The following is a 23,717-nucleotide window of genomic DNA, read 5'->3' on the forward strand; positions in this document are numbered from 1 at the left end:
ACTTCCCCCACTACATTACCCTGCCCTTCGGTATGGGGACTCCCGGCATCACTGCAACCCCCAGGCAGAACCCTGGCTCCTGGGAAGGAGCCTTAACCAACATTTCGCGGTCAGTATGGGTCCAGCTTCAAGAAGCTTAACCCATCCTGGATTACTGTTTTCTCCCTGATGGGAGCTAATGAGTTGCATGTGTTTGGCGCCTAGTGTGTAAATGAGGCATTTTATTCTAAAACCTGGCATACTCTCTTGCCTATAATGATTTTAGGATTGGTGGATGAGCCTGGTTGGGGTCACCTGTCATTTCTTTTGGGACCCAGGGTAAATCTGGTCATGATGGACACAGAGCAAAGGGCCCACCTGGGAAATCTGGACACTTAGGACCTAGTGCCAGCTCTTTCACGAGGTGACCCTGGGCAAGTCACTTCACTTGAGTATTGGTGTCCCCAACTATAGTAGTAAAGGAGGGGCAAAATAAATCCAAAATTCTATGATGTAATTCAGGCCTAATAGAGAGCGACAGCATCAGGTCTGAGTACTTTCTAGAACCCAGTGGAGCCTCTCTTTTGAAATATACTCCAGGGCTAGAGTGGGGTAGGGCATGGGAGTCTCAGAGACCTCTCATTGCAGCCCTTCTCCCTCCAATCCTCCTCCAATTTCCCCTCTTTGCCCCAGTTAATCTACCCACCCACATGAAAAAGAAACCATGAAAAGCCAGATGAACAGGCAGAGTCTGGGGTCAGAGCCTGTTGGTACTAACTTCTCAACCAGGAAGGAAAATTATTTTCCAGGATAGGACGGGAATACTGACTCAGCCTAATTGTAATTGTAGGAGATAATGCTAAGACAGCTGTTATTAAGACTGTTAAGTGTTGGGAAGAATTTGTTTAGATTACACCCTCAGGCCAGAATCACTCACAGAGCTAATGCCCAAGGGTTTTCCTTTGAAAAGGAAACCTTTTCCCTAGGTGGGAAAAAAGTGGGAGTCAAATTCCAGCCACCTTCCTGGGTTGGCCCCAGTCTTGTGAGGACAGACTAGTTCTGAATGAGGTTTATGGGGGAGAGCAATTCTCATCAGAGAACTCCTGGAGAGAGGGTAAGCTGTGGAACTCTGTAGGCCCAAATGGATGTAAACTTGGGCTCTGTTATGGCCCTGCTTGTATGAGGCTTTAAAACTTTAAAACTCGGACCAAACAGTAGATGGGAACTGCAAGGAGGTAGGCTCTAGCTTGGTGTGAATCATCGGAGCTATCCCTAGTTACAAGGGACTGTTTTTAGAGGAATTGAGCTTCCCAACATTGAAGGCAACCAAGGGGGTGACTACTTCAAGGAGGTGTTGTAAGGAGACTGCATCATGACTTGCAGGACGGGATGAGATGACCCCTAATTCTCGTCTAGGTTCAAGATTATTTAAACTAGTTGCCAGCTGGTTACTCGGGCCCTCAGCCTTGACTGCTAAGTGACTGAAGTCTGTTCCTCCTATGAGGCTCAGGAGGAAAACAGTGCCAACCTCACAATTGCAACCAGTCCCTTTCCCCATCCTCAGTCTCGTCTGGGCTGCTTGTCCACCCGGAAGTGCCCGTTGTGGACCAGAAAGGCCTTTGGAATCAGCCACTTACTGTCAGACCATGGAATAAGCTACTTTGCTCTTCTGGGCCCCAGTTCCTCATCTTTAAAATAGGGATAATATTAAAGGTTAGAAGAGATGATATAAAAGTGTCCCACCCAGAGTTTGGCCCGTGGCCCAAAAAAGCAAAAGGCAGTTTCCTCCACTCCTCCTGGACATGAATAGCAAGCACATACTTCTCACCCACCTACCAAGAAGCCATAATTGTTTAGCAACCGATAGTTTGGACACTGAAGGTCAAGAGAGAGGTTATTCTGCAAGGGCAAATAGCCCAACCCTCCTGATCCCCTACCCCCAATCTTCAAGGCTCTTATAAGGGGCCCTCAGGTACTCAAAATGAAGAGGATGTGGCACCTGGCCCAGCAGTGAACCAGCAGCAGGTGTTCAATAGAGGTCTCTGAAGTGAATGAGTGGGGTGTGCACAGATCTAAATAGGTAGGGCCTGTGAAGATTTCCAGATGCCAGGTCCTACCCTTGCCACCTACCCCCCAGGAGCCACTCCACATAAAGCTAAGCTTTTGGGAGCCCTTTGTGATGATGTCACTGCATTCCCTGGAGGCACAATATGACAAACACGTCTATGGCTGTTCAATGATAAATTCAGGTGTCAAAGCTAAACAAAACCTTAGGAGTCAGATCCAAGCTCCACTTTACAGATGAAGAACTGAGGCCTGGAGAGGTTGGGTAGCTTTTGCAAGTCAGTGGTAGTACCAGCATTAGAGCCTGGCAAGAATCCTGACTCCTAGTCTAGTGCTCTTCCTCAAGCCCAGGCAAGCTCCTCACTACCCTGTGTGCAGAAACACTGCCATGGGTGGCAAGGCCAAGGGTCCACCATCAGGCTCGGAGCATCTCGGGGCTAGGTCTCCTTTATGAGACCTCAGGCTCTTTTGGGACAGGGGTTGTGTCTCCTCCATCACACTGGGGACTCCCACTTAGGTTAGAGTCCAGGAGTCCATTTAACAGACCCCTTACTGTGTGCCCATCACTGTGGATAGAAAGATGAACAAAGCTGGATGTGTGTCCTAGAAAGGCTGAGTCTGACACAGACACAGTCCCCCTTTCCTTGCTCCCACCATAAACCTCGCGCAGTATGGGGGTGCAAAGTAGAGAGACAGAGGTTGGTGTAAGGTCGGGCAGAGCCTGGGAACTCCGTGGGCTGCCCACAGCCAGGATAGTTCCTCGTCCTCTCCAAGTCCCAGAGGGATGCTCTCTGTCTGGGTAGAGGAAACTCTCACCAGCTGCAGACGACACCCCACTGAGGCCTTGGAAGCAGGGCCAAAGTGCTGGTCCTCAGCCCAGCCTTGGAACCATTAACCCCCACCTTGGGTGACTCCCTCCCTAGTGCCTGGTTACTGAGGGTTGGAGCTGGGTGTGTGCAGTGTCCCAGCCCAGTGAAGCCAGGGCTGGACTTGTGAAAAATCGGCACTGGGAGCCAGCTTCAGCCAAGAAGAGTTGCTCTCCTTTGACTCCTCTCAGGAGAGGGCCAAGCAGTGGTCCTATCTGTTATGTCTGCCAGTTACCAGGTGCCTGGAACAGACCATTTGGGAGGAAACCATGCCCCGTGGGGGTCAGCCCCTCCCCAGTCCTGTTCCATAGCTTGGGCCTGGCAGGAGGCAGCATTTCCCCTGCCCTAAGAAAAGGCTAGTACTGGGCTGGGGCCTGGGCAGCAGATGGAGTTCAATCCAGTCCCACACCTTTGTTCATAACAAGGAAAAGCCCATGCCATCAGTGGCCCTCCCTTTCCTCATCTGTGAAATGGGAATAGTCAGACACCTTCTCCCTACCCTGGGGCCACCAGCAAGGACAGAATCAGGACTGGGCACCACAGAGTCCACTTTCTTCCAAGAGGGGGGCTGTCATGCTTTTGGCAATGTCTGGCCTCAGGGAAGAAAAGAGGCTGGCAGAGGGCCTGGGATAGTATTTGTGAGGACTCCTGCCCATCCCCTCTATCTCCTCCTACTCTTCCTGTCAAGTCCCTGGGGCAGAGAGTCCCGGATATTTCTGGCTGCCTCCTCCAGGCCTTTGGCTTCCCAGGCTCACACAAGTGGTCCCCATATCCCAGCCCTGCTTTGATGGGAGTAAACCGGGTGGGAGTTCCTGGCAGAAGAGGCACATTTGTGTTGGGTCTGCATTTTCATATGTGAGGATCTGTGCATGTGTGTGTGTCCTAGGGGTGAGGGAAGTTCCCCAGCCCCTCTAACTCTGGCTTTGTCGCTGTAAGCCACTCCATACTCCTGAAGAAAGCCTGTAGTTGAACATGTCCTGAATGGCAGATACTATCCTACACAGGTCTGGGCCTCGGTTTCCACACCTGTAGAATAAGGTGGCAGGAGAAAATAATCACTAAGCTCTCTTCCACCTGACATTTTGGAACCCAAAGTCTTAGCTGGTCACCCAGGAAAGTTCTTTGCCGTGGGGAAAATGCCCTGGGGTGGGCAGCAGGAGGCCTGGGGCTGTCTGCCCCAGGCTACATGACCCTGAGCAATTCCCTTTTTGGTCCTCCACTGTAAATGAAGGGGTTAAACCATATGAGCCTGAAGTTCTTTCCAACTGTGTCCTCCTGGCAAGAGGTGAATACCCAACACTTGTAGCACAGACAGGCAGCAGAGCATGCATGGTGGTTAGCGCCTATCATATGCTCTATAGTCAGACTGGCTCCAAGCGAGTCCTGGCTCTGCCACTCTCTGGCCATGTGACCTTGGGTGTGTGACTAAACTCTTGGTGCCTTCCTTAGGCTCTTCATTCATGAATTAGAAGCTCGTAGTGTTTCTGTAAGCAATACATGGGTACCTGCTAAAAGAGGAAAAATGACAGTATCTATTCCTAGGATTATTGCAAGGACTATAGGAGCCAAAGTGCGCACAAGAGTGCCTGACACAGTACAAGTTCAGTGTTAACTATCATTATTTCAAGAAGCCCTTCCCCTTCCCATCTGCTGACATACAATCCCCTCAGCAGCCCCAATCACCTTTTCCCAAGGTCCAGAGCTACACAGCAGTGGATGGATGAGTGGAGAGTAGCAAGTGGGGAGGAGACATCAGCTTCTCATCCCCAAACCAAGTCAAGGAGTACTTCCACACTGCGAGGTTTACTGGACGCTCATCTGCTACGCTCCCACTTTGACAGAGAGGGAAATCAGGGCTGAAAAGGAGACTGAAGTAGCTCAGAGTCAGGGGCGGAGGTTCACGCTAAATTAGAGCCTGCACCATGGGTGCCTGGATGGCTCACCTGGTTAAGCGGGGACTCTTGATTTTGGCTTCTGCAGGTCACAGTCTCAGGAGTCATGAGACTGACTTCTGCGTTGGGCTCTGACCTTAGCGCCAGTCTGCTTGAGCTGCCGTTACCCTTCACTGGGGCGCACCTGCGCACTCGCTTTCTCTCTAAAATAAATAAATAAATAAAATCTTTAGAACGCGCTCCAGACCCCAGCCTGGTCCACTCTAACATGCTCTACCTCTGCCTCTCTCTCCGGTGCCTAAGTCCCTCGGCCCCCCACCAACCAATGGGGTGCGCTAGGTATGCATCCTGTCCTTGCTTCTTCCCAGCTGAATGACCTTGGGACAAGGCATGTAATTTCTCTGACCCTCATTTGAAACACTTTATGGATATTGTCCCAATACCATGAGAGAGGTGTTCTTATTGGTCACATTCTGAGGAAACAAGGTCAGAGTTAGGGTACTTGTACAAGAACATACAGCCGCTTTAGTGCAGGTTAAATGGGGGTATCTTCGTAAGCAGCCCTCACAGTGCCCTGCATGCAGTAGGTACTCAATACGTGGTCACTATTGTTACTATGCCCCATACGGAAGTGAGTGACCCTGCAGGTCTCCTGATGCCCGCGGGCCCACAGCCATCCAGCCTGCCGGCCACCACATCACATGGGCCGTACTATCTTTAGCCAGGGAGATATTTATATCCCCCGGGGAAGTTTTTTCCGCTCCGGGGGAGCCCCAGAGCCGGTGGCCGCTGAATCCAGGCCCCCGGCGGCGCCCCCGTCCTTCCGGCTCGCCATGCCACGGGCCCCAGACGCCCCCCCGGTGCAGGTGTGGGTGGACGGCCAGCTCTTCCAGGCCGACCGGGCTCTGCTGGTGGAGCACTGCGGCTTCTTCCGCGGTCTCTTCCGCTCGGGCATGCGGGAGACGCGCGCGGCCGAGGTGCGCCTGGGCGCGCTGAGCGCTGGCGGCTTCCACACCACGCTGCAGGTGCTGCGCGGCGAGCGGCCGGCGCTGGCGGCTGACGAGGAGCTGCTGCAGGCCGTGGAGTGCGCCGCCTTCCTGCAGGCGCCGGCGCTGGCGCGCTTTCTGGAGCACAGTCTCACGTCGGACAACTGCGCGCTGCTGTGCGACGCGGCCGCCGTCTTCGGCCTGCGCGACGTGTTCCACAGCGCCGCGCTCTTCATCCGCGACGGCGGGCACGAGCTGGCGGCCGAGCTGGCGCTGCCCGAGGCCCGCGCCTACGTGGCGGCGCTGCGGCCCAGCAGCTACGTGGCCGTAAGCACGCACACGCCGGCGCCGGGCTTCCTGGAGGACGCGTCGCGCACGCTGTGCTACCTGGACGAGGAGGAGGACGTGTGGCGCACGCTGGCCGCGCTGCCGCTGGAGGCCAGCACGCTGCTGGCGGGCGTGGCCACGCTGGGCAACAAGCTGTACATCGTGGGCGGCGTGCGGGGCGCCAGCAAGGAGGTGGTGGAGCTGGGCTTCTGCTACGACCCCGACGGCGGCACGTGGCGCGAGTTCCCCAGCCCGCACCAGCCGCGTTATGACACGGCGCTGGCCGGCTTCGATGGCCGCCTCTATGCCATCGGCGGCGAGTTCCAGAGGACGCCCATGAGCTCTGTGGAGCGCTACGACCCAGCCGCCGGCTGCTGGAGCTTCGTGGCCGACCTGCCGCAGCCGGCCGCGGGCGTGCCCTGCGCCCATGCGCGTGGCCGCCTCTTCGTTTGTCTGTGGCGGCCGGCCGACACCACGGCCGTGGTGGAGTACGCTGTGCGGGCGGACACGTGGCTGCCGGTGGCCGAGCTGCGGCGTCCGCAGAGCTACGGCCACTGCATGGTGGCCCACCGCGACAGTCTCTATGTGGTGCGCAACGGACCGAAAGACGACTTCCTCCACTGCGCCATCGACTGCCTCAACCTGGCCACGGGCCAGTGGACGGCACTACCTGGCCAGTTTGTCAACAGCAAGGGAGCGCTGTTCACGGCAGTAGTGCGCGGCGACACAGTCTATACAGTCAACCGCATGTTTACGCTGCAGTATGCCATCGAGGGTGGCACCTGGAGGCTGCTCAGAGAGAGGGCCGGCTTCCCACGGCCTGGCTCCTTGCAGACCTTCCTCCTTAGGCTGCCACCTGGCGCCCCGGGGCCTGTGGCCTCCACCACACCAGAACTGTGATCCTGGGCTGGCCTTTAGACGGGGATATCCCGGAGTCTTCGCTGAGCCATGGCTGAGTCTGTAAGGCTGGCCGTCGGAGCTGCTTGGAACTTCCGTCTCCCTGGTTGAGACATGCAGGTCTTGGGCCTTGTGGTGATATGAACATGTCCAAGAAATTCAGAGAGTAACAACGATGCTGGAGGCTGAACCGTCAAATTACTTGGGCTCTGCTGAGAGGTGGTGGGTCAGGATGCCAGTGGATTGGGGGGGGGGGTAGGATTTCAGTAATCTAGGCTTGTGTGTGAATGGGCCAATAACTGAGCATGGCTAGGAGTGAGTTAAGTGATGTTAAACTGCCAGTCAGTTGGCAAGAATTAGGCACCTACTGTGTGCCCGGTACAGTGCTAGGCCTAATGTAGCTGTAGTTGCTAGAGGGGTCCACAAAGCCTAGAGTCTAGCCCAAGACAATGAAAGGTTTACATACACTTGTCTTGATCCACTGAGGGCTAAAAGCAACACGCAAAACAAAAAACTCACAATGGAATAAAAGTATTGAAGAAATCAGGGCAAAGGGAAAATAGGGAGGAGGAAAAAATACATGACTCCAGGAAGGAGGATAGTATACAAAATGCATGAAGAAGACAGGCAGGGTAATTAGCTGCTGCAGGGGAGGTTCCGACGGTGAAGACTGAGCTCAGAAGAGGAGATGGGGAAAAGCTGGAACAGATGGGAAGAGGCCCTGCGAGCCCAGCGTTTAAAGCAGAACAGCTGTGGATGGAGGCATTTGGGGAGGGGGCAAGGCTGGCATGGCTTGTAGAGACCGTAACTGAGCTGAACCTGGAGTAACACCTATGAGAGAGAAAGGATGTGGACCGGCAGGGGAGAACTCGGTTGCAAGCCCTTCCCACTCCCTTTTTTGCCATCACCCTGCAGGCAACGGATTATCAACTTCCATGACTTTAGGTCACTTGAGGCAGGAGCACAGTCCTGGCCAGGTCTAACTGCCTCCTCCTCATTCTGCGGGTTAATTCTCTCCTCCAAGCCTCTGCTCCTGCCATTCTCTGGGCCTGGAATGCCTTTCCTCTCCCCCCGCCCCTCTGTTGGCTCTGCACCCACCTCCTCTGGGCAGGCTTGGCCGTTCCCGACCTTGGCCGCCTGCATTGCTTACTGGATCCCTGACTGACATCATTCCGTGTATGTGTGAAATCGTGCACGTGTGCAGATAGCCAGGGCAGAGAGCCTGGTGTGCTATCAACTGACCTGGGCACTTCCCCACCTACAGCATCAAATGATAAGGTCCTGAAAAAACCGAGGCCAGAGAGGCTGTCCTTGGGGACCTGGTTTTAGAGGAGGACTCTTGTCCCTCCTTTAGAATACTCCTATCCTGATTTCTGGTCACCTGCCTACCTAAGTCCTTCAGCTTCTTCATGCCCTGAGTGTCCCCAATGGTCTCCATCCTCTAGGACCTGAGGCCCGTGGGAAATCCGAGCCTCATCAGAAGTATAGAATGCAGCATCACCATGGAGCCCCAGCTGCCTTTTGCCCTGACCTATGTTCCAACCTCTGCGGAATGCTGCCCTCAGAAACCCAGCATCTGCTAGCCCTGGAGTAGCCCGAATCACGACAATAAATCCTGACTTTGGCATCCTGTGAATAATGTGCAAAGTACTTTCACATCCATCTTCCCTCTCCAGCCCTACCTCAGTCCTAGGAGTTCGGTACCTTCTCTCCATGGCAGACACATGAGATAGGTGAAACCCAGAGACCAAGAGACACGCCCAAAGCCTCCGTCCCCATGCCAAAGCATAATGTAGCCCCTCACTTTTTGATTCCTTCAAAGTATAATTGTTATCACATGTCAAAGGTTTATTTAACTTGTTTTTTTTAAAGATTTTATTTATTTATTCGACAGAGATGGAGACAGCCAGCGAGAGAGGGAACACAAGCAGGGGGAGTGGGAGAAGCAGGCTCATAGCGGAGGAACCTGATGTGGGGCTCGATCCCATAACGCCGGAATCAGGCCCTGAGCCGAAGGCAGACGCTTAACCGCTGTGCCACCCAGGCGCCCCTATTTAACTTGTTAACAAAGGAACCAGAAGAATGGAAAGCTGGTTCAGGGGAACATTTGAGAGAGATTTGTGTCTTTAGTTGGAAAAGACCTACTAAAATAAGTTTGCTAAGATAAGAGGTGAAGCTGGACAGGACAATAAACCGTAACTTTCGTAGTTCTGTCCTGGACTAAAAACGTTTGCGTCTTCACATACACGCACGTACCTATTTCTTCATGCAGCCACAAGTGCGCGTGCAGCTTCTCGAAGTCAGGACTCCAGGCAATAGCAAATTGAGAAACACGTATTTAATTTTTCCTGAGAGAATTAAATAACTCCTAGCTGTTCAACCCTGCCCCACGACGACATTGAAAAGACATATAGTCTTTCTGCCTCTCTCCAAGTTATGGATAATTTTTCTAGCAGTTCAGAACGCTCTCCCCCTTGCTCACTCCTTCTGCCCAGTGCTCAGCCATGAGATTGGCAGTCTTGAGATCCATCAGCTCATCTGCTCCCGCACCCCACAGAGCTTTGTGCCTGTCGGCTTTTGCAGCTGTCTGTGTGGACCTGCCCAGACAGGGCCTGCTGGCTCCTGCGGTGGTGATATTCCTTGGTCCAGAGCAGTCTTTTCTGAGATGTCCTTTGTGCATAATAATAATACGATTCACAGTGTGCTTTCCCACAGTTGACTTACTTAAGCTCTGTAAGAATTTTAAGTGGTAGGCAGCTTGGCAAAACCCTTACCCTTGAAGATTTAAAAAAACCCAAACACCCAAAGGTCACGTGATGGGAAGAGGCACAACTAGGAAGTAGCAGAGCCCCAGCGTTGAACCCAGGGCCACATGCTTGTTCTCTGGGCTGCCCCTGCTTCGCGGACATTTGGAGACGGACAGGGTGTTTCTGCCGGTCTCCTTTACACTCCCCTCCCTGTTACCGTTCTCTCTGCACCACCTCTTCTTCGGGTTCACCTGTTCCCCTAAACCCAACCCTTTCCCTCCCCTTGTAATAGGAAAATTAACTGTCCTGGGTTCTCTTGCCTTAAGATCTAGCTGGGATTCTAATGGCCAGCTTCCCTGGGGTGCTAATGACTTGGGAAGGCCCCGAGGGTCTTTGCAGTTTCACAGATTTCCCTCCCTCTCATGAAGCGTGGGGGAGGTTTTCATCATACAGCCCACCTTCTCCGGCCTCACAGGTCAGGCTCCGGGGTTCCTCCCACAGCCCACCACATTCGGCAAAGGTGGTCACCATGTCTGTTTGCAGGTGAGGAAACCAGCAGAAAGCTGAAATGAGTCACCCAAAGTCACATAGCCAGTCAAGTGGAAGAGCAAGGACCTGGAACCAGGATCTGGGATTTTCAGCCTCTCATACGCTGGCACCTAGACTTGACCACTGAGTGAAGGTATGGTTTGGGAGGTCAAACCAGGTATGAGGTGGGTGCGGGGGGCAAATATACAGAGACACTTAGGGATTACTAAACCCAGAAGGCAGGGTTTAAAAAATTCTCTGTCCCAGCCCAGAGGCCCACTCTGAGAAGCTTTCCTCTCCCTGGAAACTATCCTGTTGTGGTTCTATAGCCTGCCTGACAGAGGCAGAAGGAGAAGCCAGAACTTCCCATACTCTACCCAGGGCCTGCTTCCCTGTTTGCTTCCCTTCAGTCTGCCCAGGTGGCAGCCAGAGCCATCCTAATGAAACGCCAGCCAGATCTCATTGCTTCTCCATTCAGAGCCTTTCGTGATTCCTCATTTCACTCGAGTGAAAGCCCAGGTCCTTTCAGGATCCCCTGCCCCGTTTCCTCCCTCAGTTCATCTCTTACCACTCTCCCCCTGGTCTCGTTAGTGTTCTTCAAACACACCAAGCACACTCCAACCTCAGGACCTTTGCACAAGTACCTGTGCCAGGCACACCTCCCTCACTTAGCCCTCTGGCTGACTGCCTACCTCCTACAGGCCTTTGCTCAGATGTCACTTTCATTCTGAGGACTTTCCTGATACCCCCCCGCCCTTAAAATCTACCTTCCCCTTCTCTGCAGTTCCTCCTCCCTTATTTTACTCCATAGCATCTGGCATCAGCTACCCTGCTAACCTTCTTTAGTGTCTATTTTCTCCTACTAAAACTTGAGCTCCAGAAAGGCAGAGATTTTTGTCTGTTCACCAGGACCCAGAACAATGACTAGAACATAGTAGGGACTTAATTATTTTTTTAAAAAGATTTTACTTATTTGACACAGAGAGAGAGAAAGAGCACAAGCAGGGTGGAGAGGTAGGCAGAGGGAGAGGGAGAAGCAGGCTCCGCTGAGCAGGGAGCCTGATGTGGGGCTTGACCCCAGGACCCCAGGATCATGACCTGAGCCAAAGGCAGACGCTTAACTGACTGAGCCACCCAGGCACCCCAGGGCTTAATTATTTAATGAATGAATGGTGCTCAATGGGTGTCAAAAGAATTAATGAATGAATTGAACTATCAGAGGAAAAACTCACGGAGGCTGTCAGGTTTCAGAGGAGAGCAGTATCATTTCTGGCAGGGGTTGGGGCTGGGCAGGTGCCCAGGGAAGACTTTCAGGGGGAGGTGATGAGGTCCATCGTACTTCCGGGGAAGAGAGGGATCTGAGAACCACCGCAGCTCCCAGGCCCCTTCTCTGCCGGCAGTCGCGGGGAGGGGACTGGAGTTGGGAGTGCAGATCACCCTGTGAGGGTTGCTCCTCTTGGCGGTGGAATAGCACAGGGCCGGCTGTTTATTTTCCTTTGGCCCCAAGCAGCTGGGCCTCTTTTTCACCCTAATTGCTTTGCTTCAGGTTGCTGTCTCATTTGCCAAGAATAGTTAATTGTGCTGGTGGGAGACACAGACGTCGGCAGATAGGCCTCCTCTGAGCGCCTGATCATGGGCCCAGAATGTGGGACCCCCATGGAGGGGTCTCTCAGGGCTCATCCCCGCAGTGTCCTCTGCAACCCTCATGATTTGGCCCCAGCTGGAGTGGGAAGCATGGAAAGGAGGAGCCCTTCTCTCTGGTGACTCAGCAATTAACAAAAAGTAAAGGAGGCCTTTGTGGGGCTGCAGAGTCTTGGATCAGGTTATAAACATTTCGTGCAACCCCTCCTTTTATGGGGGGAAGGGGAAGTTCTGGGGGAGCGGATGGGGAGAGGCGAGTAACTTGCCTGGAGACACACAGCAATGCAGCACACCACGCTGAGCTAAACCCACATCTCTAGAATCCTCTTCCCATCACACCATGCTGTATCTCTGTGCTGCCCGCCAGGACACCTGTGAGAGAGCATCCCCAGAATGACCCATCAGGCCTGCCCTCCCTGCTTCCAGACCTCCATCCTTATTGTTCCTAGGAAGTCTCCCCGCTCTGGCGTCCCATTCTTGTCAGCACCCTGCTTTCATTCAGCTGACAGAGACAAAGGAATTGAGCTCTAAAGGTGGCGTCTGGGCACGTGGGCCCTTCAAATCTCTCTCTCACACACCACTTAACCCTCAGCATGGCCTGATGCCATTGGCCCAGTACGCTTCTCCTTCCAGTAACATATTTTCATTCTAACAGCGGACTTCGGTAGATGTGCGTAACCCCACGGTCCTGACTAGCAGAGGGGACTGTAGGTGCTCGGGGAGCTCGCAGGTGGGTCAGGGCAGAAGGAAGGGACTGAGGCTCCGCAGAGGGCCAGCTCTGCCTGCCAGGCAGCCAGCTCAACTTGGAGTCCAACGCTGGCCCTGACGGTAACTGCTCTAGGCCCACAGTTAAGTACCCTGAGCTTGCTGAAATCAAAGTGCCTCAGGTCCAAACAAGGAGGACAGTTCCTGCCCCGGAGGATGGTTATGAGAGTGCAGTGAGAACCTGGGGGTCCAGCAGCATTTTGCCCACCTTCCACGTTCCTTTCTCCACCCCCTCGCTTTATCGGGACCCCTTCCGTGAAGGAGGCAGGATTGGGACAAGCGGAGACTGACCAGCAGTCTGTGTACTTAGCGCTTAGCGAGGACGCAGGACGGCAGCACCGGCTTTGGCAACAGGGGACCTGGGCTCATGCTCCAGCCCCATCCCTTGTCAGCTGTGGTCATCTGGGCAAACTTGGTTTCTTTATAGAATGTTCATCACGATAAGACTTACCTCATAGAGTCGTTGTGCAGAGAGAATATGTGAGGTGCCAGTAGCTTTCCCATGAGGGAGGGAGGTTGGAACCTGAGTGGAAAGAGCCTTGAATTCCAGACTAAATTGGGCCTTATTCTGTAGGAAGTGGAGATCCACAGTAGGTGTTCGAGGTGGTGAGTATGGAAGCCAGATATCCTGTTTCTTGGCTGCCAGTACCAAGCCCCTCATCCTGGCCTCTGCTTCACAGCTCCCGTCTGCCCTTCCAGATCCACTCTCCCTTTCTCTTGCTCTGCGCCCCACTGGGCTCCCTTGACTCCAGGTCAGATGGGAGACACCAGCAGAAGGTGAGGGGTGGAGCGGAGTGGGAGGTCTGGGGACTTTGTTCCTGGCTCCCTCCTTGCAGGGCTTCCCCACACTGATCTTTTCCCCTCCGCTGCTCAGCATCACAGCTCCTCTCAGGTGACCGCCTCCCCTCACTTTCCAGGCCTCGGAGCAGTGAGAGCGTCTGTGTCATTGTCCTTGCACTATCCCTGTAGTAGCCTTTCAGCCTTTGCAAATAGCCTCTGATGACCCAGTGTGAATGTGCTCTTTCCTGCTGAAACACATGCCCTGTCCCCTCTGGCCCTCACCTCTCTGGGCATCTGACAAGGAGTGGCTAGGTTTGGGCACAGCAAAAGATACTGGAAAATATCCATCGCAGCGCCCTGGCCTGATTACACAGTGATGGGGACCAGAAGAACATCTTACCAGAAGGGGTGGCGTTTCCAGTGTCCGGAAGCTAGGGCTTGCCTCCCGAGCCACTTGAATTTGAGGGGAAAAAAGTGACCTTTAGAAGCTCTCTGAGGAGTGGCTGGGAACGGAAACAGAACCAGATGCATGAGCTTCAGGGAGCACACGTTCTGTGGTTCTTTCCCAAGGGAGGGACCAGGCAGGTCCCCAGCTCCAGCCTCTAGGTAGGGCCTGGTTCTCTATGGCCCTGGCCAGACCTGACCTTTATCAGGTTTAACCAAGGGGTCCTGCAGGATGCAGAAGGGGAGCCCTGGAGATCTTCAACCCAGGCCCATCCCTGCCACCCATTTGCTGGGTGATATTGGCCTGGTTGTATTACCTCTCTGAGCCCCACTTTGTGTCTGTCATTGAAGGTAACAGTCTGTCTGGGGCACAGGCTTGTTGTGTGGTGAGGTGAGGGAGTGTGTGTGCCAGGCCCATGGTGAGGGGAGCCCACATACTCCAGCTTCTAGCTCAGACTTCCCGGATTCTAGCTCCCGCACCAGTACTTTCTGACCATATGACCTGGGGCAGCTGTTAACTTCCCGGAGCCTCAGGGGCATCTGTCGATGAAGACTGTTGGGGGGTGAGTGAGATAGGACACAGAAGGAGCTTAGGACAGTGCGAGGCCCCCAGCAAGTGTCAATAAACCAGAGAGCCGGGGCACCTGGGTGGCTCAGTCGGTTAAGCGACTGCCTTCGGCTCAGGTCACGATCCCAGGGTCCTGGGATCGAGCCCCACATCTGGCTCCCTGCTTGGTGAACCTCCTTCTGCCTCTCCCTCTACTGCTCTCCCTGCTTGTGCTCACTCACTCTCTCTGTCAAATAAATAAAATCTTTAAAAAAAAAAACAAAAACAAAACAAAAAACCAGAAAACCTTCTGCCCTTAGGCGAGGACAGTGGATTGTCTTGCCAGTAGTGGTCGGTCTGGCTTCAGGTGGAAAAGGTAATTGACGACTACATCGTATGGTTGGGATTCCCGAAGAGGGGCTTTGGGCCTTGAAAGCATCTGCCACCGTTGTCTCCAGGATATAACCCCTTGACCCTGCCCCGTCTTAGGGACAGAGGCCAGGGAAGGTGGAGGGGCAGGCATGTGAGTCCTCACAGCACACACTGAGACATATCAGCCCGATGATCCTTGGCCACAGCACCTGTAACACGAGGCTCCGAACCCCTGGGGAAGTCCACACACGTAGCTTCAGAAAACAGTGACCTAGCTCGAACCCAGAAAACAGTCCTGGATGGCTGCTAGGCCATCTCCTTCGTCACCCGTCCCCACCTAGCTGGGGGTTGGGATGGACAGAGACGGGGGTGGTGGCTTCCTTGAGCTGCGGCACCCACTCCTCTCCTCAGAGCACAGCCTGGTCCACCACAGAGAGCGTGGTCACTGCACCTGACCTGTGGGACGGTGGCTCACGCTTGTCTCCGCTCAGCTCTACTGCCATCTAAAAGGGGCCACGTGCTCCCCAAAAGACCCCCCAAGGGGTCATGAACCAACTTGGACCTCCGCCCCTTCCTGGGGACTTGGGGGCCTTGTACAGATTAACACCGGGACCCTCCCAGCAGCCACCTGGCCCCCGCATGTGGTCCCTCCAGGCTCTGAGAGGCAGGGCACTAAGGAATGGGGCTGGCTGCCTTTGTCCCTTGAAGTCGCCGCACTGACTGTGTTCTCCTAACTACCCAGAGCTTCCCCTACTACTGTCTGGTGAGCACTTCACCTGGCAATTCGGCGAAACCTCTGGGGAAGCCAGTTACCTTTCAGCGGGGGGCCACCCCTCAGTGAGCTAACTTCCATGGGTTCCCTCCTTTCCTTCCTTCCTCCCTCTTCGTTTAGCACACACTTCGGAGCACGTTCTGTCACCACTGGCTGTGCCAGGCGTCAGGGTCAGAGAGGCGAGCCAGGTTCAGTGCCGGTGCCCAGTTCGTCACAGAGGAAGGAAGGAGGCGGCCCCTGCGGCAGCTAGAGGACCCCAAGGTAAGCCCCTGATGGAGATGAGCCCCCTCTGTGAGAGCCATCCTCCCACTTGACAGTCTTAGACCTTTGACAAGGTTCCCAGAGTGACAGGACGCTCTCTGCCCCATTCGGCGGCTGCCTGTGCTCAGGTTGTCTCGTTGCATCCATCAGGGTGCTGTGGCCGTCACCGTCGGCCAAGCTCAGGAGGACAGGATTCTACCGGGAGGACTTGGGGCCGCCCCAGACTCCCCAGGAAGGCCAGAGCACCCGGCTGGGGAAGGACGGGCGCTGAGCGGCGGCCAGGGGTCCCAGCGGCAGGACGTGCTTACGGCCAGCCGGCCGTCTGGGGCTGCAGCCAGAGTGAGGAAGCTCGGGCTTCCCAGGTCACACAGCAGACTCAGCCAGCCCTGGGTGGGTGACGTGCCGTCCCTCTGGTCAGGGGAGGACAGGGCATCTTGACCGACAGCACACTAAGATGGCCCACAGCCGAGGGAGGAAAGTCTTCCAAGTTCACTGGGTGTCACTTAAGAAAAATGGGGGGGGTGGGGCGCCTGGGTGGCACAGCGGTTAAGCGTCTGCCTTCGGCTCAGGGTGTGATCCCGGCGTTATGGGATCGAGCCCCACATCAGGCTCTTCTGCTATGAGCCTGCTTCTTCCTCTCCCACTCCCCCTGCTTGTGTTCTCTCTCTCACTGGCTATCACTATCTCTGTTGAATAAATAAATAAAATCTTAAAAAAAAAAAAAACAGTTTAAAAAAAAAAAAGAAAAGAAAAATGGGGGGTGGCCTTGTGGCCTTAGAATGGAAGAGGTACAAGGGAACGGAGGAGGCAGCGATCTGCAACACCGGAGCGACAACTGTGGTCTCCTTTCCATCATCCTTGTGGGCTCCCCTGTGTTGATGGTTGCTCCCCGGCTGCAGGAGTGAGTCCAAACTCCTCTGGAGCGACCACTGTGGTCTCCTTTCCGTCATCCTTGTGGGCTCCCCTGTGTTGATGGTTGCTCCCTGGCTGCAGCAGCGAGTCCAAACTCCTCCAGGCCCAGCCACAACCATCCAGGCACACTCAGGGGTCCCCCATTACCCGCCGGCCCCAGGTTGTCCTGTGCCTGGGCGGCTGTTGCCTGGAATGTCCTTCTTTCACTTGTCCGTGTGAAGAACGCCCCTCCCCAGCCCCCTCCAGGCCCTGCTCAGTTGTGCCCCCTCCGAGATCCCTCAGCCAGGCTCACACTCCTGCAGCCTGGGGTCTCCCCTCTGCCTGGAGGCTGCCCATACTGCCCCAGCGCCAGTCCTTCTGGGGGAGCCCTCATCTCCCTCTCTTCCTTGTGCTCAGCACAGGGCCTGCTGAGGCTCATGGGATTGCTTGGCTGAGGGTACTCAGAGTCTGGGATTAAGCCATGCCCTGGGGCTGGTCTGTCCTGGGTCCAGGGCCCCCTGGCTTCCATCCTTCCACCTTCACCAAGCACCCAGTTAATGTCTCTGCAGAGCCTTAAAACATTCTTTTAATGACAATAAATAAGTAAATAAATAAATAAAATCATAGGTTAAAAATCTTGAGCAGTAAAACAGCAGATGACGCCGCGTGGGCAACTTCCCAGAGGACACAGAACACACACGTCTCCTGAGTGGGTGGCCTTATAAGGACAGGTTCAGGAAGAGAATGGGCAGGAGGCAGGGCCACTCGCCAGGAGAGGAAGAGCTGGGATGGGGGTGAGTGCCCCACTGCTGGGCTGGGAGCAAAGACAGCAGGGGTACTGGCTGGGACCCAGTTCCACGGGGGGAGCCGGCCAAGTGCTACCTCCAGAGGCCTTCATTGGCCCAAAGCCTGCCTGTCCTTCTGCCTCCACCACCATCGTCACCAGCACAGGCGCTGACCCGCTCTCAGCCAGCTGCCATGCTGACCCGCACTGGCCAGCTTAGCCTGGTAACCCTCCTGCCCCAGGACAGGCCATTTCTCCTCCTTCTTCCCACCTTCCCTGACTCTGGGGCCAGCAGGCCTGGCACCCAGCTGGTATGCAATAAAGCTTTGTTGGGCGGAAGAATTAGTTAAGTGAATGGTTCTTTGGTGGTAGTTTTAGCTCATCGACTGGGTGTAGCACCTAGAAATAGGGGCTATATCTTCTCAGAGACTAGCACGGGGCTAAATGCAGGGGAGACACTTCTCCAAGGATTTGGTGGTTGAGTGGTTGAGTGGGCCCTTTCTCAAGTAGAACCGAGTGATCAGGTCTTGCCCTACTCAGGATCACCCTTGTCCCCAGCATGCGGACGTACCCATCCCACAAAGCCTCCATATGATGCTACGGCAGGGCTTTCACTCCCCCTGAGGACGGGGGGCGCGTGCGTGTAAGAGAGTTTCTGGGAGAGTCTGGCCCTTAGGAAGGAGAGTGAGGAGAGGGGTGGACCAGGAGGTCCCATGCCCGGGGTGGGGTGGGGCTCTGGAAGCCTCCCCATCCCTCATTAGCTCATTTCCGGAGCTCCCTAAAGCCCCAGATGCTCCTTGCGGTGAGAGTCTTACAAGAGACCTGAGTCGATGGTCCAGTGAGGTGAAGAGCTGGCAGGGTCACCCCTTCCGTTTGCCAGCTTTTACTGGGCCTATAACCCCATCATTCAAGAGCCACTATTCATGAGTTAAGCTTTGTCCTCTCCCTAAATCCTCTTTTAACAGGCAAAGAGTGTTCCCTGCAGGGGCCAACAAAGGAATTCTCTAATCACCAGATAAGACAGGCGGACAGGGCGGCTAGAGGTCAGCCTGGGGAGAGGAGCCAGGAGGAAGTGTGGAGGGAAGGGGGCTAAGAGAGGAGGAGGGCCCAGGAAGGGGAAGCTCCTGACTTCTCCACTTGATCCTTGAGGTCACCTGTCACCTGAGGGTGCACCCCCTCCACCCCCCACCCCCCAGAGCGGGAGGGTCAGGGCTGAGAGGAGGCTCTGGCAGCCCCTCAGCTAGCGCTGTTCCTGGTGCCAGGAGAATGTTGTCAGCTGCAGAAGGCTGACTCTGAAGCAAGAGTCCCCAGGCTCCTACCAGAGGCGGGAGAGGAGTGGAGCCAGCTGTGTCGGCTTGAGCCTGGTGAGGCCCCAGCCTTGCCGGAGACCCTGACCTCTGGGTAAGGCCTGCTCCGTGGTCACTCTGTTCCAAAATAGAAATGTCCCTTGTATAAAGAGTAATGCAAAACACAACAAAACTTCTTTATGTGACTGCTTGAAATTCCACCATTAGTCACGTATTATTTTGGGTTACACATTGCCCCTCTGTGGTACGTTGAATAATGGTCCCCTGAAGACATCCATGTCCTAATCCTTGGAATTATGTTACCTTACATGGTAAAAAGGACTTTGCACATGTGATTAAGTTAAGGATTTTGAGATGGGAGATTATCCTGGATTAGCCAGGTGGGTCTGATGTAATCACAAAAGGTCCTTATAAGAAGGAGGCAGAGGGTGAGCCAGCTAGAGGGCAATGTGCACATCCCCCTGGAACGGAAGCAAAGAACTTGAGATTTCAGCCTGAAATAGTGAATGAGACAACCTCCCCCACCCCCACCCCCGCCACCTCCCGTCAGAGTCAGGAGGCCTTCTTCAATCTGTTGGCACTGAGCCTCCCAAGGAATGTGGTGGGGACAGAAGAGGAGACTGGGTGTAGGGGAAAGAAGTGACAGCAAGAGCCCAGGCAGAACTTGCTTCCTTCCGCATCCTTGGGCCAGGCCTTGGTCTGCCCCCTGGTGCCCTGGTACCTGCCCCCCTGGTACCATCCTCCTGGCCTCCTCTCTGAGGGCCATCTTGTTTAGACCCTGCCTTCAGGTAGCCACTGTGTCATCTGCTGCTGTTTTAGGGGGCCACCAGTACAGTCACCTGACCCTCAGTATCAGCTGTAAGGACTGTCCTCCTCTCAAGATACTCCCAGAATCCTCTGCTGTGGCATCCTTAAACCCTGCTGACCAGAGAGGCTGAAGCATAGGGGCGGGAGGAAGGGGGACATTCCCCAAGGTTTTCTGAGTTCGATTATAAATGCTAGAGATGTGTTAACCTTAACAATGAGGAGGGAGATGAGAGGATGATCAGAGGAAAGGTAGCAGTGCTTCTGGAACCAAGACAAGGTATAAATCTATGTAAATAAGCAAATAGCTGCTAGACGCCCCGCCACAAGCTTCCTGTGCGCTAGCTCCTTCAGTCATGCCATCTGGGAAGCTGCAGTGTCCGTATGTTACAGATGAGGGACTGAGGCACACAGAGGATACGTGACTTTTAAAATGTCACACACGCACACAGGTCACACAGCTAATGATAAAGGCTATAGTTTCAGCTCAGATCTAACTTCAGAGCCCATGCCTTTAACTACCCTAGTGTTCTACCTCCTAAAAATATTTTAAATTTACGTGCCCATTGATGCCCCATTTTAAATCAAGCAATAGTTTCCTAGGAATGGGAAGTTAGGCTCGGGTGCGAGAAGAACAGGAGGAGCTGCATGGGGAAGCCCCTGCAAGGTGAGCGAGGAGCCTGCCAACTGGTCGCCTCTAGTCAAGGGGCTTAACCGAGTGGAACACCAAGGCCAAACTACCTTAATCAAAACACACAGAGCTTTGGATTGAACTCTGCTTTTTAGAAATTGAAATGAATTTTATTCTTTTTCAAGGGCAGTTTTATTTTTGACCAGCTTTATGCCGCCTTGCCAATGTTCTCAAATAGTTTTGCAGCGCCTGCAAGTTATTCAAAGCAAGTTTTAGGGCCAAAGCATATTTTTTGTGTGATTTCAAGTTGGCAGGCATTGAGCCTTAGTGGAAAGCACCCAGGAGCTGGACAGACCTGAGGAGTCCTAGGTTCTGGTCCCAGACTCGCTGTTTAGGCCTGGATAGGCCTGCAGAAGTCCTCACTACACTTTCAGAGAAGGTGTCTGGTTTGAAGCCATGAAAAACATGAAGATTTTGGTTTTCTATAGGCCTCAGCTCCAGGTCCAGTCCTGCCCGCTGGGTGGAGAAGGTTGAGAGGTCTTGATTCTGTGGTAACCGCTCTAGGTCTTTGCACAAGGCCAGCTGGGAAGGGCAAGGGCGCTGGTGTCTTGGCTCTGGCCTTTGCTTTCCTGAGTCATGGGCAGCTCCCGCAACTGGTGCCCTCAGTCTCTTGGGTCCTCCAGAGGGCAGGCCTGCGGTGACTGGAGACAATTCTGGTCCCAAACTGCCCACTCCACAAATGAGGAAAGACTGACAGGCTGTCAGAGCAGAAGGCCTAGATCGGCTGGCCCTGAGGGTCACACACACTGGCCGTGGGCCCAATATATCGAATAAGAATCCCCGGAGGATGGGGCGCCGGAGTGGCTTAGTCAGTTAAGCCTCTGCCTTCGTCTCGGGTCATGATCCCAGGGTCCTGGGATCGAGTCCCACATCGGGCTCCCTGCTCAGCAGGAGTCTGCTTCTCCTTCTCCACCACCCCTTTCTCATGCGCACGCGCTCTCTCACAAAAATAAATAAAATCTTAAAAAAAAAAAAAGAAGAAGAAGAATCCCCAGAGGTACTGGCATAAAAACAGACACACAGATCAATGGAACAGAACAGAGAGCCCAGAAATAAGCCCATGCATATGTGGTCAATTAATTTACAACAAAGGAGTCAAGAATATACAACGGGGAGAAGACAGTCTAGTCTCTTCAATAAATGGTGTTAGGAAAATGGGACCACCACATACAGAAGAATGAAACTCGACTGCCATCTTACAGCTTACACAAACGTTAACTGAAAATGGATTAAAGATTAGACTGGAAGACCTGAAACCATAAACCTCCTAGAAGACAACACAGGTGCTGGGCTCCTTGACATAGGTCTTGGCAATGATTTTTTTAATCTGACACCAAAAGCAAAAGCAACAAAAGCAAAAAAAAAAGAAAAACACGTGGAAAATAAAAAGCTTCTGCACAGCAAAAGAAACCATCAACAAAATCAAAAGGCAACCACCGAATGGGAGAAATATTTGTGAATCATATATGTGATAAGGAGCTAATATCCAAAATATATAAAGAACTCACGTAACCCAACAACAACAACAAAATTTAAAATGGGCAGATCTGAAGAGACAAATTTTCTTTCTTTTTTTTTTTAAAGATTTTATTTATTTGAGAGAGCGAGTGTATGCATGCGCACACGTGGGGGGAGGGGCAGGAGATGGACAAGTAGACTCCCCGCCAAGCTGGGAGCCCTACACAGGGCTCCATCCCAGGACCCCAAGATCATGACCTGAGCTGAAGTCAGAGGCCTAACCCACTGAGCCACCCAGGTGCCCTGAATAGACATTTTTTTCAAAGAAGACATATAGATAGCCAACAGGTACATGAAAATATGCTCAAGAGCATTAATTGTCAGGGAAATGCAAATCAAAACCACAAGGAGCTATCGCCTCACACCTGTCAGAATGGCTACTGGCAAAAAGACGAGATAACAGGTGTTGGTGAGGATGCGGAGAAAGGGAACCCTCGTACAGTGTTGGTGGGAATGTATATGGGGGCAGCCGCTGTGGAAAACAGTAGGGAGGTTCCTCAAAAAATTAAAAACAGACCTACCGTATGATTTAGAAATTCCACTTCTGGATGTTTATTCGAAGAAGACAAAAACACTAACTCAAAACGATAGATGCCCCCCCATGTTCACGGCAGCATTATCTACAGCAGCCAGGACATGGAAACAACCCCGATGTCCACAGATGGAGGAATCGATAAAGAAACTGTGGTCTATATATGCAATGGGGTATTATCCAGCCATAAAAGGAATGAAATCTTGCCATTTGAGACAACATGGATGGACCTCAAGGGTGTTATGCTAAGTGAAATAAGTCAGACAGAGAAAGACAAATACCATATGATTGATTTCTCTTATATGTGGAATCTAAAAAGCAAAAACTTTTTAAAAAAACCCAAAACCCAAGCTGATAGATGACAGAGAACAGATTAGTGGTTGGGAGAAATGGGTGACAGAGGTCAACAACAACAAAAGCAATCATAAAACAACAACAACAGATTTTTTAAAAAATCCCCAGGGAGCTGCTTACAAAAACAAAACAGGTCTCTGGGGCTGCCAAGCTGGACTTTCTAAATCAGGTCACCCAGGAGTAGGACCTGGGCCTCTTTAACAAACTCTTCAGGGAATTCTTATGGATGGCAGCCAGGTCCAGTCTTTCCACTTTTCCCGGGGAAACTGAGGCCCAAAGAGGCCTTAAGCCAGTCAGCAGCAGAAACAAAGTAAGCACTTAGGTCTTCTGAACCACAGTTAGATGTTCTTTCCACATTAAGACCAGGAGCCTGCAGGACTGAAAAGAACTGCCCACTATTTATTTGTTTTAATATTCTTAAAATCAAAGTTACTAGTGAATATAGTTTAAAGAGTCAAATACAGGTAGTTTTTACAAGAGCTTGGATGAAAAAACACAGTTCCTTGTCTCTACTCCCCCATCTGCCCCTCCCCAGAGGCAATGATTTCAACTCTTTCAGCTGATTGTTTTAGTACTGGAAGAGACCAGAATGTCACCCCAAAATATGCCTCTTTGACATAAAATTTATTTTGAGGTGAAGGTAATTAAGAAGCAACAAATGCAGGAAAAAAGCTCACTCTACCCTCCCCCACATTTTGCCTAAAGGCAAGGTATAAATTCTCCTTTTCTGGAGATAGATTCTTATCAGCCCAGACATGCTCCAGAGGGATCTGCCAACAAACCTACTCAGTCGGTTCGCTTCCTTGTATTTACACCTCCCCCTCCCCCAACAGCTTGCCATTCCTGGAAGCCCAAAACCGGTTTGCTTTGTCCTGTCATCTCTCTACAAATGTACTGGTCTTTGTTGAAGATGCTATACAAGCCAGAGTTCTAACTGCTGCTTTGAGTTACTTTTCATTGAGGCTTCT

General features: G+C 53.0%; 1 protein-coding gene across 1 annotated transcript; it reads left to right on the plus strand.

The window, feature by feature from the left end:
- The first annotated feature begins 5,557 nt into the window (after window positions 1-5,557).
- Window positions 5,558-8,647, plus strand: KBTBD13 (kelch repeat and BTB domain containing 13). The gene has a single exon (XM_026478608.4). The coding sequence runs from the start codon at window positions 5,635-5,637 to the stop codon at window positions 7,012-7,014; it is 1,380 nt and encodes a 459-aa protein (XP_026334393.2). The 5' UTR covers window positions 5,558-5,634; the 3' UTR covers window positions 7,015-8,647.
- Window positions 8,648-23,717: the final 15,070 nt, after the last annotated feature.

This window comes from Ursus arctos, unplaced genomic scaffold (assembly GCF_023065955.2).
Source record: "Ursus arctos isolate Adak ecotype North America unplaced genomic scaffold, UrsArc2.0 scaffold_28, whole genome shotgun sequence".
Classification (NCBI taxonomy): Eukaryota; Metazoa; Chordata; class Mammalia; order Carnivora; family Ursidae; genus Ursus; species Ursus arctos.

Coding starts and splice junctions, on each gene's coding strand:
- KBTBD13 (XM_026478608.4), top strand. CDS start 5,635: ATGCCACGGGCCCCAGACGCCCCCCCGGTGCAGGTGTGGGTGGACGGC.